This window comes from Cyprinodon variegatus, unplaced genomic scaffold (genome assembly GCF_000732505.1).
Source record: "Cyprinodon variegatus isolate N-32 unplaced genomic scaffold, C_variegatus-1.0 Scaffold1429, whole genome shotgun sequence".
NCBI lineage: Eukaryota > Metazoa > Chordata > Actinopteri > Cyprinodontiformes > Cyprinodontidae > Cyprinodon > Cyprinodon variegatus.
Window position 1 is genome coordinate 53,069 of NW_015151882.1, and position 14,221 is coordinate 67,289.

The 14,221-nt window shown below is 37.5% G+C and overlaps 1 protein-coding gene across 1 annotated transcript in view; it reads right to left on the minus strand.

Moving 5' to 3' along the window:
• LOC107103359 (interferon-induced very large GTPase 1-like) overlaps positions 1–14,221 on the minus strand; it is a 42,997-nt gene that overhangs the window by 25,244 nt on the left and 3,532 nt on the right. The window contains exons 2-3 of the mRNA XM_015403032.1: positions 9,249–10,419; positions 7,563–9,170 (exon numbers count right to left, since the gene is read on the minus strand). Coding sequence (XP_015258518.1) covers positions 7,563–9,170; positions 9,249–10,419 — 2,779 coding nt within the window. The remainder of the gene's footprint in view (positions 1–7,562; positions 9,171–9,248; positions 10,420–14,221) is intronic.

Consider the following 14,221-nt stretch of genomic DNA (forward strand, 5'->3'; position numbering starts at 1 on the left):
AAAGTACTCCAGAGTGTTGTTCAGCATGGGGGTGAGTAGAAAATGAAGGCTAATCATGTTTTGGGTGTACTATTCCTTTAAATATCCATTCTCTTCTCTCCTCCTCCCATATCTTTTGGAAATAAGGAGCAAAAATTGTTATATGTGATAGCATGTAGTATACTAGAAATGTCCTTAATCCAGTAATCTAACTGCCAGTTTCCATCCTCTTATAACAGCAATGAAAAATTATAAATACGTGTTGGAAAACTTTTTGGTGACTGACTTTTATTTCTGTCAGGCTTTAGTGAGAAAAGTTGAAAAAAGATCGATTCTCTTGGTGTTTAAAAAGAACAACACAATACAGAAGAAGAAGAAGGCCTTGTCTATTTATTTATTTTACAAAATTGTAAACAGCAGATGCCGATTAAACTGGATGTTACAACTTTGATATGATTCTATAAATGGTTTTTACTGAGAAAGAACAGATTTTCACACAAGACCGGGAAAAACAACGACTCAAAATCAGTCAAAGCTTTACATACCTGGGACATCAGTCTGTTTAGCAACACCTGCTGGTGCTGCTGGTGGTGGTGCAGCTGTCTGCTTTTTGAAAAAGCTTCTAATATCCATTGATATCCCGCCTATCCATTTCTAATTTGCAGCAGAAGCACTCACTTAGAAAAGCTGTCAGTGAAGAGAGGGAAACTCTTCTTCTGCACCGTAATGCTACAGGCTGCTTTCTTGCGCATGCTGCCATTATCTGGTGAATTCCAGCACTGCACATTTTACTCAGATCAACTTAGAAGTGAGATCCGGGGCTCTTACATAACTGTAGCCCAAGTAGTCCCCCCCCCAAATCCGCCACTGCCACTGGAGTCGATTCAGGTGTTCTCATTACATGATTAAAAATATAGCTTCTGTAATGCTCACTTAAAATCAGCTTGCAGTTGAAAATAGTGAAGTTGTAGATCCTGGGCCCTGATATTGACATGCTTTAAGCACAACTAACTCATTAACGTTTAGATAAAAGTCAGTTAGTATTGTCATGGGCCCAAGATCATTTTCACATCATCAGTTTTGCTTATCTTAAAAGATGTCATCCTTTCCTTCTAATAATTGCCAAAAAGTTGTTATGATTTTCCCTAAATTTCAGTTTGTTGTTGCTACTTTATTATTTCTGAATATTGATTTTTTTTAGCTAAATTGACATGCACAGTTCCGCTTTACATAAAAGCATTATTGATACAATAGTAACAGTTGGAAATGCTTTGGATTTTTATTGTATACTTTGTTACAGGCAAACAATATCATCGGTTAGATGTAACAGTTCAAACAGCCAAAAATCAAATGTTTCTTATGTTGTTTTTACTCTTTGATAATCAAAACATATTTTAAAAAATATGTGTATCTGTTATCAATATATTCTAAAGCAGTCAGAAAAAAAAAACTGCTGTGTTTAAGGTTGAAACAAAGAGTTTTTTTCCTTCTTATCCAAAGTTTACTTAATTGTGTTTTATGGAGCTTGGAAACATGAGTCCACATATGTGGACATTATTTTTCTCTAACACTGACATTGAAATATAATGTTTCATTTTTATTCTAACTGGGTTCCATCAAGACCAAATAACAAAGAAATAAAAAATCTATGTAAAAAAACTGCTTGGGCCTTAAGAGGTTAAACAGCCCCCTTCAACCTCCACATGTCTGTGTTAATCTGTCCAATTCCAACAGACAAACATTCCTTGCTCCATCTCTGTGAGGACCTACCATACAGTCAGACTCAGCTTTTTTCTTTGTGAAACTAAGAAAAATGTTTGGTGAAAACTGAACCTATGCCTCTACAGATGCTCGCTTTAACCTTGTTCACAGATGTTAGAGATATTTTGAGTGTTTTCATATCACTATGAGGACATTTGGTGATACAGCCACCCAACAAATATCTTACTGATTAGTGATGTCACCTTCTTATGCAAAAGCTGATGGCTGGTTGAATGGATGTTGGGGAAGGATTCACCCTTGGTCTCAGGTCTCCTTGACTCAGTGTAAGTTTGTTTGTGCGTGCCGCAGCTCATGTGTGGATAAGCATTGTATGACCGGGCTGCTCAGGCCTGTAGACAGTTGGTTTCTTATATAGTTTTGATTTATTTATTAAATAATCAGTTTATCAATCTGAGCTTTAGGTGTTCAGAAAGTATCCTGATATGTTGTATAATGGTGAAATCAGACTCAGTGTGGTGTCCACAGTTAGGGCACTGTATTTACATGGTATCCCTATGCAAACTGCACAGGAAGAGTTGAAGGGTGAGGCCAGCCATGAATTCCCCACAGTGAGAGCTGTCACTGCTCTGCTCTCACCTCCTGCTGTCAGATAGAACTGAGGTGCTGACCAACAGCAGCACCACATGGAGAGAAAGGAGCGTTGACTGCTGAACTTTTTCTCTAAAATCATGTTGCGGCAACCAGTCATGGACTGGTTGTGGCTGTGACATGAAAGAACTGGCTTCCTCCCTCAGTCCAAAAACATGACTCTCTAATGTATCCTTTAGTGTGTGTGTGCTAGTGCATTTTTATACATCTTTAATTGTCTGGCAACCTGCCCTGGGTGTACCCCGCCTCTCGCCCGTAGTCTGTCGGAGATATGCCCCACTGCGACCCTGATGGAATATGCATCAGAAATGATGGATGGTCACATTCTATGTGGCGGTTTTCACATATATCACCTTCACTGAATATGTATTTCTGAAATCTGAAACATATTTCTTTCAAGTCAAAATAATAAATATTATGACCACTAACAATACAAATATGCAGATCTGAAATTCCTCTTTAGACATCAAGAATGTGTATTGTATATATGAAGAATGTCATTTTGTTTGAAATCTTCATTTTGACTTCGTAGAATTGTATTTTAGATTTCAGAAATACATATTCAGTCTAACAAATAAATATCAAACTGACCTGCTGTAGTCTGTTTTGACAACATTATGAGGGAAAACTAGTTTACTACTGGAATGGTAGTGGATCAATATATTCCATTTAGATGTAATCCCATGGCGGAGGAACCCAATCCAGCAGCAGGGGAAGATGAAGTATAAAAAAAATGTCCGGTGCATCATCTCATGGGGTACCTCCTCATTTTATTCTGTCTTTAATCACGCAGTAAATATAAACTCTGAACAGTTTTTTATGATAAGATTGTTACCACACTCCTCTATTTTCTCTCAATGATATCAAGTTCTGTTAAATGCATTTGAAAGAAGACTTTATACTGCTGCTAATCTGAGGATGGATAAGGTTGTGGATTTATGTAATGAATCGTGAGGTGAAACGGTAGTATTCATAAAGATTCTAATTATGAAAGGACTTCTACAAAGCAGTCTGAGAACACTCTCCTGACAGATATTCAATTCTCTACTAATTATTGGCGCTGCTTCTTTTATTGGATCCTTGTTCAAAGGACATGTAATGTTTGTTTTTAACTCCTAATAAGTCTAACTGAACTACTGACTGGTTTTCTTTTTATTGTTTGCACAGAACTACAACAGAACTCTCCTGACTAAATCAGTAAATGGAACGTTAAGGAGGGCTAATTTGATAACAGACACAGAGGTTGAGTAATCTTGCTTTGTTAAATAGAAAATTCTGAGTTCCCCTGATTTAAAGGTAAACCGAGTTAGAGCTTTTATTAAGCCTCCTTTGGGAAATGGACCTCTGTCGTACTTCTCTAAAGTGTATCGCTGTCCTCCTCCCAGCCAATCATGGCCTCTCATCCGGCTTAAGTGCTCTCAGGTTACTTTGATCTATCGCTATGCTCCTTCTGAGCTAGCACAGGCAAGACGCTGCTCTACCTCAGTCTGGTCCTCATCTGCCCAGCTACTGTTGTTTTCCTTAATCTCCTGCTGTGGTTCCTCGGCTCCAGAGGTGGGCACAAATGGCTGCTTCATCTTGGTTCTGGACTTCTTTCTAATGGTGCTCTGGTGTCCCGATGCTCCTGTCTAAGCTCCAGAATGGTGCCTCGCCCTACCTCTGATGTCTAAGGACACCGATGCCAACAGCTTTCTTTGTTCAAAAGTTTAAAAAAGGGACTGCAAGGCGCTCCATAGAATACCCTGTCTTTCATGTTTTCTGTAAAATTGTCTCTGGCCCTTCCTGAAGAAGTCAGCATCTGACATCCTCACAGGAAAATGCTAAATTTAGGAGTACGGCTGAAATGTAGAGCTAGGGGGTATATTTAGATTGGCCCTTAGTCCTTCCAGTATTGTTCTGATGTCATTAATCTATCAGTATCACGTCTAACATTGTGTTTCAATGGGTTTTTTTACCAAGCAAATTAAACATGCTGTTTGGATCTCAACCATCTTATGGTTTTATTTCACAAATACATCCAATATTTCACTGTGTTACTTTACAAATTATTTCAAAATATACTGCTAGAGGGGGTAATGTGTTCAAAGTGATATGTTGTGGTAGTTCTCACCTTCACACATAGCGTTTTTCATTTTAATCAAAAGTTTAAACTTGGTCTCACCTGACCAAAGCACCTTTCTTGCTGTCGGAAACATGGCTTCTGGAGAACTGCAAGCAGGACTTTTTATTGTTTTCTTTGTACATTCTTTGTTTTCTTTCCATTCTCCCATAAAGGCCCAATTCATGCAGTGTATGACTAACAGTTATCCTATGGACAGATTCCCCCACCTGAGCTGTGGATCTCTGCAGTTTGTCCAGAGACACCATTGGCATCTTGGCGGCATTTCTGATTATACTCTCCTTCTTCTGCCAGTAAGTTTAGGTGGATGGCCTTGTCTTTGTAGGTTTAAAGTTGTGCCATATGTTTTCCATGTCCTGTTAATTTACTGAGATGTTCAGAGCTTGGAAAATCTTTTTATAGCCTAAGCCTGATTTGAATATCTCCACAACTTCCTGATCCATCTGGTGTGTTCCTTGAACTTCATGTTTTTTGCTCCCATTTGTTCTCAGAACCAAACTCTACAGCTGTCACAGAGCAGCTGCATTCAGGTGTATTTGTAATGAGATTAGATTACATAAAGGTAAACTCCCTTTAGTTATTAGCAATCATCAGGTAACATCTAAATGCAAATGGTTGCACTCAGAGAAAATGGGGCTGAATATTTTTAGACGCCAAACTTTTTAGATTTTTTTTATTTCATTTAACAAATAATGTATTCGTAATGTAAGCTGAAAGGCACTTTGTTGTGATCTTTTCATTTAAAATTCCAATAAAATATTTTTACATTTGTACTGTGACAATATGTGGAGAAGTTCAAGTAGTATTAATATTGTTGCAACGGTTAAGTATCATAAATGATGTGAAATGAAATAATAGTCTGATTATTGCATTTATTGACATTTTTGATCAGCATATTCTGTTACAAATTAAAGTATACTTGAAAAAAAACATAAAACATTTACCCAACACAGCTCAACATGAACAAACAAAGAGCTGAAAAGTCCAAATATTGAAAAATGTGTCACTTTAGTTGATTGAAAAAAACCATCAGATTTTAAACCTAAAATTAATCATAAAAACACAAAAAGCATTTGTTGCTCATTAAATAACATCTTTCAAGAATTCAAATCATGAATATTATTTAATCTTTTTGTTCAAAACTTAAAATTAATACATTTATTTTTTAATGATTGATTAATCAAATTTTAAAGCAAAAAAAAAAAAAGAACTCCATGATAAGTTCATTACATTAAGATAAAAAGTCAAGGTGCTTACACAACCACCATCAATATTAACATCATTTTATACTTCAAATCATAACTCTTAATCCCATCTTTAGTGACTTAAAAATCAATCAAGGAAAACAACAACAATATACAAGATTAATATAAGGAAAAATATTTAAAAGTTTTCTTGAAGATATTCTAGTTTTCTTCAACTTACAGAACAATTAAATCTGGAAGTTTGTACCAAACACTTTTCTATTCATTTAGCAATGTCTCTTACATCAGTATTTCTCATTACTGTTGACAAGCTGACCTCTGACTTGAGGGACACATTTTCTCCCAGATTTTACATTACATCTAGACTCTTGATGGCCTCTTCCTTAGTACACATTCTCCACTGCTGAGGGATTTCTCCATGACGATGGAATTTATTTTCATAGTATTCTTCCAGTTTCGTCTGAAAGTGACAGACAAACCATTTCCAGTAGGGCAGCATAGAGTTATCAGGTGTGATGCTCCATGCAGCTAATCTTCCTCCAGCAGTTGCATAATCTTTATAAAGAACTGTACGGTCTGAATCATCGTCGTAAAAGCTTTTATCACTTGCTACAGCTGTAGTGCAGAATTCTGTGTACAGCTGATCTGTTCCCCTGTAATGGACACCAATAACTCCACCGGGACGATGAAAAAGAGCACTGTGCTTATCAGGACTGTGGCCCTTTAGAGTATTGGTGCAAACTGTAAAACAAAAAGGACATTTTTCCCAGCAGCAGTTACAACAACTGATCAATGAGGATTTGTTCAGGCCTCTGCCTGCATTTATTCACTTCATTCAGAGAGAGATTGCTCATTTCCTTTGTGATTATTTTAAGGCCTTTCTCCATCTCTTCTTTAAGAAAGTCAAAGTTGTTTATGTCCTTGAAGTTTTGACAACTAATGGTATCAATTGTTAAGAATGGCTCTAATTTAGTGGAAAACTCCTTCACCCACATCTCTATGTCTCCTCCTTTCTTTTTCACGTCTTCTGTTGCCTCAAACAAAGCCTGACCAATGGCCCTGCTGATGTCATCTACATTTTTGCTGAGAATTGTGTGAGGATTAATTTTTTCCTTATTAGACAAGCACCTCTGCACCTCTTCTTTAATAAAGGCCTCCAGTTGCTTTCTTGGATTTCTGAAGTAGGTGGTGAAACTGTCAAAGTCTTTCTTCTCTGCCATACTCTTTAAGACATGTTTCTCTAAGTTCACTCTATTCCCACTGAATGCTGGGACCCTGCCCTTCATCTCACTAGCAATATTAACTGCAGTCTTATTACAGACAGCTGCAACAGCAGAGGCTTTGAGGTTTTTACGCATCATTTCTCCAAACACAACAGCAGAAGAGCTTCCTTTACAGAAGCTTTGAAAAATGCTGTAATATTCATTTTTCTTGGTTTCTAAATAACTACAAACATCATTGTTGTCTTTGTATGTCTTGTAGGAGTTTAAGAGCCAACTTTCTGCCTTGTCAAACACAAAGAGTGAAAGATCAACTGTGAACTCCTTCTTGAATACATACTTCCTTCCAGATTCAGATGCTTTAATGTGCTTTATAATGATTTGAGCCATGTCTGACAAGTAGGTTGATGTGTAACCTCTTGTTGTAACAGGTTTGCTCTTAAGGGCATCCAGACATTTTTTTTCAACCTCCTTAATGAGCAATCTGATATCTTCTTGCTCTTTAAATACAAAAAACCTTTTGAATCTCTCCATGGCACCCGCTAAGTTCTTCTTTGGTGTTATGTAATCAGAATAATTACCAATTTCAGAGAGGTTTTTGTATTTCTGATTTTTTTTTGATTCATCAATGAGCTTCGGTTCAACACCAATATCTAAAAGGACATCAACCTGGTCTGTTTCCAAATTAATGTTTTCAATAGGTTTTGTATCTGAGGTTAGTTCCTTAACCCAGTGACTCCAAACAGCATTAAACTTTGCTTTTAATTCCTCTTCATATTTTTCAAGGCATTTTAACTTGTGAGCAAGCTCTTTGCTGTGCTGCAGCAGCTTGTTCTCAAAAGTTGTCTTTTTGTCGTCAAGCTTTGTTCGGGCATTTTTCAGCTGGATTACTTCATCCAATTTTCTTTCCATGTCTCTCACAATGTCCTCATGAAAACCTTTAATTTTGTTCTCAAATCGACCCTGCCACTGAACCAGCATTTCTTTGTCTTTGTTGTCATTAAAATAAGCTGCCATCTTTTTCATCACTTCTTCATATTTGTTACTCATTTGATTGGAAAGGTCAGTGAGTTCAACATCGTCCAGTTGACCTTTTTCAATTTTGGGAAAAAGCTGGTTTTCAACATTCAGCATCTCACTTCTCAAGGCCAAGGTCCAGTTTCCATACTGCACCTCCAGTTCTCTATAGACTGCAATTTCTTGAGTATTTTTGAAGCTAAAAACAAAGTGTTCATTCATCAAAGCGTTCCACAAATCCTGGATCTTAGTACCAAAATGTGACAGAAGAATCCCATCAGACTTTGAGGCCTTAGACAGGATGGAGGCCTTCAGTTCTTGGACACTCTCACTGTACCCTGGATTTGGAGGAGCCATTGGTGGACTTCCCTCCCATATCTGGGCAAAGTATTTAACATCTTCTTGCACATTAAATGCAATGACATCACTGAAGCACTCAAAAGCACACACTTCCTCTTCAGCAGCTAACTGAGTCATTGCATCTAGTTTTTCCTGCAGGCATCTTTTTCCATCCATGTTTTTCACAGCTGCTGCAATATCTGTGACATTCTGATGAACAAACACACAACTTGGAGAAATCTTGACTTTCTTCATCCTCATGAAAGCCTGCACAACAATCTGTAAGATATCTTGCATATCAGCTGGATTCTCACCAAAGATGTTGATCAGTGTCAAGTTTCCTAGACCAACAACAAATGTTGCAAGCTCATTATCGTGATGAAGGGTGGCATTGCCTGCTAACTCAAGAGCGCGCAGCCCTTCAGTGTCCACAACTAGAATATAGTCAAATGTGTAGTCTTTCTGTATTTCCTCTGACAGCTTAACCAGCTGCATGTAAGCACCCTTGGTGCATCTCCCAGCACTCACTGCAAATTCCAATCCAAACATGGCATTCAGCATTGTTGACTTTCCACTGCTTTGTAAGCCCAGAACTGACAGCACAAAGACTCTCTGGTCACCTAGCTTCTTGATGACCTCCTGTATAAGACTAGACATCCATATCAAAGGCACATGGCCTGCATCACCATCCATCAGCTCCATTGGGTGTCCTTTTATCATCAGATCTGCAGCCAGCTCAGGGTATTTAGTCCATTCAGCCTGTTGGCCCTCTGCTGGTTTCTCCAGAGATTTATGGGCTTCATAGATCTGTCCCATTTCTCTAAACATGTGCTCAAGACCAAATGTTGCTGATTGAAGCTGTTTGGATAACTGCTCAAGCTCAGCTTGTTTTGTATTTAATTCTTCAGAAGTTTTATCTTTCTTCTTAAGAACCAAGACTTCTGACCATGTTTCATCATATTTTTGGAGAATTGAAGATAGATCATCTGTGGAGATGGCATCTATCAGGATTTGGGTCCATTTCAAGAAATATTCTCCAGCTTTTGTTGGCAAACCTTTGAGGCTCTCAGTGAACAACTTCATTAGTTCACTATTGGACGCGTCACACTGTTTCTGTCGTAGTTCCATCAGTTGCTGAGTTTTATGAGCCTTTTCTTGCTCAATGTCTCCCTTTAGATGATACAGTTCTTTGTTGATTTTGCACCACTCATACCAAAGTTGGCCTTGGCAGGGGAGAAAGACTTCTTTTATTTTGGTGATATCCATCTTTTTAATCAATGCAACCAGTTCCATTGCAGCAGATTTCCCATTTTGGCAGGCCTCTGCCTCTTCATCCACTCTGACTTCATTTGTCATTTTTTTCATAGTTTCAAGCTGGAAGCTTTTGTGGGGTCCAGACAAAATGTTTCTTATCATTTCTTTCAGCTCTTCAGAAACATCGGATTGGCTTCTGTCTTTCAGACCCAGTTTGTATTTTTGCGGTTCCACCTGATCTGCACTACAGTCATTGTCAGCACTGAGAATTACCAGAGGTTTTTGAGAGTTGAAAAGCATTGAAATGATTGCCTTACTTTCCTGGCTCATTTCCAAAGTTTGTACGAGAACAACAATGACTGAGGAATTTTCAGTCAGTATTTCACGCTGTTTGACCATTTCTAAAGAATCCCCATGAAGATTACAGAAAGCAACACAGTCGTTAAAGAAATCATTGGATTTTCCAGCAGGGCAGTACCAGGCAATTTCTGCCAAACCATCCATCAAATGACGAGATTTGGTGCTGCCTGGACAGTCTCTATGGAAGAATGTGTTGTGGCGATCATTGATCAAGACGTTCATCAGCTGAGATTTGGACACAGACAAGGAGCCCAGTCGGAAAAATGAAACAAGGGGAATCTTAGCTTTGTAGATTGGCATGCTCTTCATTTCAACAATGTTTGAGTTTTCTGCCTTGGTGCATATTTTCCATGTTTTTGATATTTGTCTGAATGTCCAGAGAGGACACTCAATATTTGCAGTGACAGGATCAGGAAATAGCAATGGTAAAGCATACTGGCACTGTGACAACTTGGTAATAATTTTCTGTCTAAGAAAGTTATCAGAGCAGTGAAATATTGCCATTTGAACATCCATTGGGTGTATATGATCCTCTTTTGATTGACTGGAGTCTGCACTAGTTGTGAAAAGAAGATCTAAAACATCTCCTGTAAAATCACTTTCAGACACTGGAAGAACCTGTAAATCTTTAGCATTAGAACTTTTTTGTTGTACAGGAATGTATCTTGCCCTGTAATCTAACATCAATAACCTCTGAAGAAAAGTAGAAACTAGATCTTCCTCAAAGATGTGATTAGTCTGATTTACAGGTGGACCTATTTTAGTAAAGTCCTCTGATGTCAACGTCCGTTGATGTTGGTCTTTTAGATGAAGTCTTTGGAGTATTTTTTCATATTCTTCCAGACCTTTGTTGTTTTCCATAAAAGGATTGCGGAGAGACTGTTAAAAGATAGAAAATAACAAAGATTACCAAGGTCTTTCGATGTATAAATTTATAAAAATGTGAAAACTGATGATGATCTTAAAAAGCTTAGTGTGTCTCAAAACAGGTGCAAATAAGTTTGTGTGCAAAGCAGGGTATTCACCAAAAGGTCGACTTGTGAAATAGTCGACTTAGGTGGACTGAGTAAACTGACATCTGACCAACAGAAAAGTTTAACCCCCCAGCGTACAAAACTGTTCACTTATTAGCTTGTTGTAGTGGTTTAGTAAGGCACACACTACAGTTAGCAATAAAAGCTCTATTATATCCTAGCCTACCTGATATAACAGAGACCATCTCTACAGCAAGACATATTGTACATACTCTTTGGCCACAACACGCAAAGAATGCAAAGTCCTAAATGTATTAAGTAGATCAAACTATATTGATGTTTTTTTAAAGATGATGCCAATACCCATTGTTTTGACATCAGTCTAATTGATTCCTACGGAGCCCGGGAAATGACATTGGGCAATGCACGTGATTAACATGTGCACAAAATATTTATTTGTGCCCATGAAATTCTAAGTTGTGCCCCTGAAATACTTATTTGATCCGATGAAATGCTAAGTTTTGTGCACAAAATATTAATTTGTTCCCCATAAATACATACACACTATATTGACATTATGTCCTTCCAGGCCACAAACAAAGCATCTGCTCACACAGAACGAGTCTGCCTTCAGCATGTGTAACTATGGGCTTTACAGCTCCCTGTGCAGCAAATAACACAGAGGAGAAATAATATCTGGTCAGGTCAGAGCCAGAGATCACTGCTGCTGTGAATGATAAAGACCAAGGTTATAAACTGTAATAGTTGAGATGAGTAAGAGAACAGAAACAAACTGATAAACAGCTGGACCATGCGTAATTACACACCATTACAAGCCCTGCATGTGTAAAGCACCACTACAGATGGAGATAAACTGAGATCACTTGAGGTTTGATTAAACATAGCTCCAGTTAATGATCATTCAAGTCATTCTGTGAGGTTTGAGGCTCAGAGTCATCTTCAGCGATGGATCATAGCATTTTTTTTTGTAATTTTAAAGCTATTCACACTCAAAGAGAAGGTAATTTCTCTTCTTTTTTTCCTGTCTGTTTTTTCTCTACACTTAGATCATATCTGTCCCACAGTTACAAATTGGGACTTGCCTCTAGGATGCACACAATACTATAAAACAAGTAATGAATGCCCTTATTTGGTGCTCTATTGAATCCCTTATCACATAAACATAGCTGCATATTTTCTCATTCAATTTGACCTTGAACTGAAATATGAAATGTTCGAGACAAACATAGAATGGACTTATAGTGCAGTCATAATCTATACCTGGCTTTCAATATTTTATTTTAAAGCCTCACTAAAGAAAATTAGAATCTCTTTATAGTTTATTCTTCACCTAAAATAAAACTCCACCAGACTATCATTGACTATCATGTTGGTTTATTCCTCTGTTATAGAAGGTGAGCTGTAGCAGGATTATGTTTTAGAATTTTATGCACATCATATACCTATGCTGTGGCCACATATAAGTTACACCATAAGAACAAATTTGTACATGAATAAGTTTTTCGTGAACAAATTAGTATTTTGTGGGCACAAATTATTATTTTGAGGGAAGTAACTAATATTTAGTGGGTAAAAATTTATATTTCGTGTGCACAACTTCTCAGTCTCTTACACAATAGATAAAAAGTTATACAGGCAGTAACGCTTATCAACTGCCTGCAGGTAACTCCTGATTGTTTGATTTCCCCCTTTTGGTGGAATAAAGGTGGAAGTGGTGAAAGCAAGCCTGTATAATGTTGGCAGCCTTCCAGGAATGAGAAATCAAGGAGGAAGAGGAGGATATAGCTTAGTGAAGAGTGCACTCTGGTGGCTTTTCTAGTTTGAACAAAGTATCTAAAAAAACAAAACAAAAACAAGCTACTCTCAAACTGGATTTCTTCAGCAGGTTTTAACATGAAAAATTCTGATTTTTTTTGGTGTTGAGACTGTTAAAGAAAAATTATTAATAAATAAATAAATACCGTAAACATTAACAATGGATGGCAAAGGGAGGGGTTGGCAATTCATCTGTTTTGCACTTACGGGCAATAGAAGAAATACAACAAAAAAATTATATCGGCCCCAACTATTATCTGGCTGATGTATCAATCAGCTTTTGGAATTAAGTGTAAACAATAATTTCTGATTAGAAAAACCAAGGATATCTAAATTCAAATGGACAAATTGATAACATGATAAATTAAATAATAAGAAACTATCATTTGAATACTCAGTTTCAATGTCTTATATGATATCTTGAAATTGTACTTGCAGCACTGGCCCTTTGACCAGTGTTGCAAGTTGGTTGTTGGCAATAAACACTGCACACAGGCATCACATTATTTTGTTATAATCTGTTTCTTTTTTGAATATCATGTAATGTAACTAAATTGAATTAAATCAACATTTTCATTACAATAGTTGGATCATATCTTGTCAGTCTGTTGACATTCCTACATTACTTTATTCAGTTCTACATTTTTTAAATGAATCAAATCAAGTCTACTTCCAAAAAAATGCATCTTAAAAAAATTGTATTTCCTCTTACTTCATCACCAGGTCTTGCCTCGATCTTCTCTCCTGTAGAAAGATTTAGAAAACAAAAAGCAGCTTATATCAGCATATATAGCAAGGACAAATGGTATATAAGGAGGTATTATCAACTCTAGGAATAGTTAAAGCATATTGTACCTGGAAATCCTTTGCTATTAATTAATGAGTGCCACTTTTTTGTAACGTCATTAATTGGGGTAATGTAAATGTCATATCCTGGAATGTGACTGTGAGTGTGTGTTGGTACTTTATTTGATACATTGTGGGGCCAAAAGCAACTTGTGCAGACATACTGCTTCTAGTGAGGCTGAATGCCTTGACCCCATGAGGGGAATTGCTGTTTTAGAGAAAGGGGGAACTTTTATGAAGAAGGTGTGAATTGAGTTTAGTTTGGGGCTAGTTGCGATCTCAGAATGTTTAGTTTTAGGACAGGCATGTCCAGTGTCAGCCTTCGAGGGCCTTTGTCCTGCAGGTTTTAGAGCTGCAGTGGAGCTAACCCTGCTGAAGCAGGGATAGCTCCACTGAAAATCAGCTTCCACTGAAATCAGCTGTGCTGAAGCCAAGAAACACGGAAAACTTTTAGTACAGCAGAATCTCCACTCTGGTCTGATATTGCATAACAACACGTCATTCCTGTACTGAGGTACGTTTCATGAATCAGGTTCACCAAAGACTTCACCAAAATATTTTTTTAAACCTGAAAACAGGTAAACCGTAGTGTTGGCGACAGTCAAAACAACTAAGTCGCCGAGCGGCTGATTAGGGGAATCCTTGTTGACGCGCTCAAAAGGTTCAGTCCAATATGCTGTTCAGATCCTTTTATTGATCTTC